General features: G+C 44.8%; 1 protein-coding gene across 3 annotated transcripts in view; it reads left to right on the top strand.

Annotated features, from left to right (window-relative positions):
* Otud5 (OTU deubiquitinase 5) overlaps window positions 1-4,428 on the top strand; it is a 30,310-nt gene extending 25,882 nt beyond the window's left edge. For all 3 annotated transcript variants that reach the window (XM_048796642.1, XM_048796643.1, XM_048796644.1), the window contains 3 exons: window positions 1,557-1,760; window positions 3,867-4,068; window positions 4,157-4,428. In XM_048796642.1, coding sequence (XP_048652599.1) covers window positions 1,557-1,760; window positions 3,867-4,068; window positions 4,157-4,413 — 663 coding nt within the window. In that variant the 3' untranslated portion in view covers window positions 4,414-4,428. The remainder of the gene's footprint in view (window positions 1-1,556; window positions 1,761-3,866; window positions 4,069-4,156) is intronic.
* Window positions 4,429-4,582: the final 154 nt, after the last annotated feature.

Raw genomic sequence — 4,582 nt, forward strand, 5'->3', positions numbered from 1 at the left:
AGGCAAGCACTCTACCATTGAGCCACAACCTCAGCCCCTAGTTAACATTATTTTAATGCATGTATACTTACCACACACAAAGGCTGGGGTTGTAGCTCAGTGGAAGACAGCTTGCCTAGCATGTGTGAGGCACTGGGTTTGATTCTCAGCATCACATACAAATAAATAAAATAAAGGTTCATCAACAACAATGCTGCTACACACCTACCAGAATGGCTAAATTCCAAAATATAAGATAAATTTCTAGGAAGAACGTGAAACAACAGGAATTTTCATTCATTATTGTGGAGATGCAAAACTGTGCAGCCATTTTGGAAGATAGTTTTGGCAGTTTCTTGCAAATCAAAACATGCTCTTATAGTCTAGCAATCTCGCTCCAAGATATTTATTTACACAACTGATCTAAAAACTTATGTCCACACAAAAACCTTTGTACAGCATTTTACAGCAGCTTATTCATAATCATCAAAAGCTGGAAACAACCAAGACTGTCTTTCAATAGATGATTAAAACAAACTGTCATGCCTCCATAAATGGAATAGTAAGTGATAAGAAAGAACCGACCTAACAAATAATGAAAAAACATAGAGGTATCTTAATGCTTGCTGACAACTAAAAAAAATATTTTAAAAAATGTTAACTTGGGCTGGGGATGTGGCTCAAGTGGTAGTATACTCGCCTAGCATGCATGAGGCACTGGGTTCGATTCTCAGCACCACATAAAAATAAAATAAAGATATTGTGACCACCTAAAACTAAAAACAACAAATGTTAACTGAAGTTTCATGAAGCAATATTTAAATTGCTCCTGGAATATACTCTGTTATTTTATATTCAATTTAAAATAAAATTTTTAGTTGTAGATGGACACTGGACACAATATCTTTATTTTATTTTTATGTGGTGCTGAGGCTCGAACCCAGTGCCTCACACATGCAAGATGAGCACTCTACCACTGAGCCACAATCCCAGCCCCTATTATTTCAATTTTTATGATGCTATCATCTCTCTTAGCTTGACATGTAGCACGCTTCATACATTACCCTATCACTCATAGTTTCCACCCCATGTCAGTTCTGTCCCCACCTCTCTAACACAGCCACAAGGCTTCCCCAGCCCCTTACATGCTTGACTACTCCCTCCACCCTGTGTCTGCACAGCTCATTTTTCAGGTCATTTTATCTCTTTGACCCATCTAGGCCTATATGAGGAAGGACTTGCTTTGTGAAAAAGGGCCCTTATTGGATGGGACTTCTTTAAGTTAAGGCTTAGGCTCGAGGGCACCTACAGCCCCAGACTTATTAGTGCCTCAATTGAGATATCTCACTGTGGGGCCAAAACTTTTGAGCATAGGAGTTTGGCATAACAGGTCTCAAAACAAGTCTGCTTTCTCCCAGTCTCTGATAAGCAAGCAGTCTGCTGAGGAGTGGTTTGTGGGAGTACCTCCCTTCCTCTCTCCTGTTTTCGGGGCCTGTGGGCCTACCTCCCTAAACCTGTTCTGGTTCTTGGCCAGGTTCAGCGTATCACCCCATATCCTTACTTCTTTCCCCTTGCAGTTTGCAGAGCAGTCCCTGATGAAGAATGCCATAAAAACATCAGAAGAATCATGGATTGAACAGCAAATGTTGGAAGACAAGAAACGGGCCACAGACTGGGAGGCAACAAATGAGGCCATAGAGGAACAGGTGGCTCGGGAATCTTACCTGCAGTGGCTGAGGGATCAGGAGAAACAGGCCCGCCAGGTTCGCGGCCCCAGTCAGGTGGGTCATGTCATTGGCCTGGCTACCAACCCATTACTTCACATGCTTTGCCCCCAAATAAGCAGGAAAAAAATTAAGCAGTTTTGACATCTGGGAGGAAGAGCAACTCCCAGGTTTGTCTGTAACTTGTCTTGGACCCTAGTTTTGGCATTGTGCCTTAACTCTCAACACTTGTGCAGAACAAGCTCTTAAGGAGTGAGGGAAAGCAGCCATTGCTCCCGATAACATGAAGGAGCAATGAATAACTGCGGAGAGACAAGTTTTATTGAATGCCTTTGTGTGCCAGACTCTGTGCTGAGGAATGCAAAATTAGATCCTGCCTGCTATGCTTTCAAGTGATTCTGTGTGTTAAGGAAGACCCCATTAGTGAGGCCTATGATCCTTGCTGTGACACCAGTGGAGGTAGGGGATCTGGTCACCTCTTCAGAGGAAGGTTGAATTGTTAGGGCAGGGAAAAGGCAGGGCAGACAGGCATCTGAGGAATCACAAGGAGTTCAGAGTTATGGTAGATGTTGACAAGACCTGAATAATTTGTTCAACAAACGTTTATTGCAGGCCTGTGCCAGGATGTTTTATTGTCAGTGAATGAGGATATGTTGGTGAACCCAGCAGGCCAAGATCTCTGTTGGTGTGAGGCTTACATTTAAAAAAAAATTTTTTTTTAGTTGTAGATGGACATAATACCTTTACTTATGAATTTTTATTTATTTTTAAATTTTGTATTCTTATTTATTTTTTAGTTGTTGGTGGACCTTTATTTTATTTATTTGTATGTGATGCTGAGAATTGAACCCAGTGCCTCACGCGTGCTAGGCAAGCGTGTTACCACTGAGCCACAACCGCAGCCCATGCCTTCATTTTTTAAAATATTTTTTTTAGTTGTAGATGGACAAATACCTTTATTTTATTTTATGTATGTATGTAAGTATGTGGTGCTGGGATTGAACCCAGTGCCCTCACACATGCTCAGCAAGTGCTCTACCACTGAGCCACAACCCTGGCCCCATAATACCTTTATTTTTTTATTTTATGTAGTGCTGAGGATTGAACCCAGTGCCTCACACACACTAGGCAAGCACTCTACCACTGAGCCACAATGCCCAATCCCTGATGCTCACATTTTTGTAGTGAAACAAAATAATTTTAATGAATAAATTAGCTGAGAGTTAAATAAATAAACATAAATTAGTTGATGAAAAATGTAGAGCTAGGGTAAAGGGGATGAGTAGGTTTGAGTGGGGATAGGTGGGAGTTCACAGTATTAAAACACTGTGGTCAGGAAGGGCTGAGAGCTGGTGAAATTTGAGCAAGAGCTTGCAGAAGGTGAGCTACTCAGCTGAGCACACAATCAGGAAAAGGGAGTGGGCTAGCACACCTGTTGTGATTCAGACAGCCCAGAGGTGGGCCAGACTAGCTGAATGGAATGTAGTGAAAGGATAAAGTTGGAGGTGGTGGGGCCAAGTTGGTTAGGGGCTTATGTATTCTGTGAGGCAGGAACAATGGGAGGGTTGTGAACAGATCTAAGTTAGGACATAACAGGATCCCCCTGACTGCTGAGTACAGAACTGGAATCTGGAGAGCGGGAAACAGGGTACCAGTAAGGAGGAAGCTACTGTAGAAGTCCAGGTGATGGGTGAAAATGCTGGCAGTGGATGGGCTGGGGATGTGGCTCAAGTGGTAACCTGCTTGCCTGGCATGCGCCGGGCGCTGGGTTCGATCCTCAGCACCACATAAAAATAAGATAAAGATGTTGTGTCCACTGAAAACTAAAAAATAAATATTAAAAAATTGTATCTCTCTCTCCTCTCTTTAAAAAAAGAAAATGCTGGCAGTGGAAGTGGTCAGAAGGGATTAGATTCAGGTTCTGTTTTGAAAGAGAGTGAATAGAATTTCCTGTTGTCTGGAAGGGTGTGAGAGAGTGGGGTTAAGGATTTTAGCCTGTGTCCTGTAAGGTGCCCTGTGGTCCACTATGGGGGGAATGATGGTGCCACACACTGAAGCTGTATCATAGTCAAGATCTGGGGAAGAGAGTGAGTACTTGATGCTGGGGCACAGAATGGACTTGGAAAGTGTTGGTCCTCACTGTTTTTTCCCTCTCCACTGCAGCCCCGGAAGGCCAGTGCCACATGCAGTTCGGCTACAGCGGCGGCCTCCAGTGGCCTAGAGGAATGGACCAGTCGGTCCCCACGGCAGCGGAGTTCAGCCTCATCGCCAGAGCACCCTGAGCTGCATGCTGAGCTGGGCATCAAGCCCCCTTCCCCAGGCACTGTCTTAGCTCTTGCCAAACCTCCTTCACCCTGTGCACCAGGTCAGTGACTTGCTTACAGGATGCATGCTAGGCTCAGGAAGCCTTGTCTGGGTCTTGGGCCCTACCTCAGACTGTCCATCTGCCCCAGGTACAAGCAGTCAGTTCTCGGCAGGGGCTGACCGGGCCACCTCCCCCCTTGTGTCCCTCTACCCTGCTTTGGAGTGCCGGGCCCTCATTCAGCAGATGTCCCCTTCTGCCTTTGGTAAGCCTCCTCTGGGAACAGGGGCCAGCTGGAAGTTGGGGAGAGAATGGAAACAGCAGCAAGTCCTAAGAAAGGGTTTCTGGAACCTCTGGCTCATCCAAGAAAAGAAGTCAGAAGCTGGGCATGGTGGCTCAGGCCTATAATCCCAGGGGCTTGGGAGGTTGAGGCAGGAGGATTGCTAGTTCAAAGCTAGCCTTAGCAACTTGGTGAGGCCCTAAGCAACCCTTTTTCAAAATAAAAAGGGCTGGGAATGTAGCTCAGTGGTTGAGTGCCCCTGAGTTCAATCTCTGGTACAAAAAAAAAAAAAAAAAA

The sequence above is a fragment of the Marmota marmota genome, unplaced genomic scaffold (genome assembly GCF_001458135.2).
Source record: "Marmota marmota marmota unplaced genomic scaffold, marMar, whole genome shotgun sequence".
Lineage (NCBI taxonomy): Eukaryota > Metazoa > Chordata > Mammalia > Rodentia > Sciuridae > Marmota > Marmota marmota.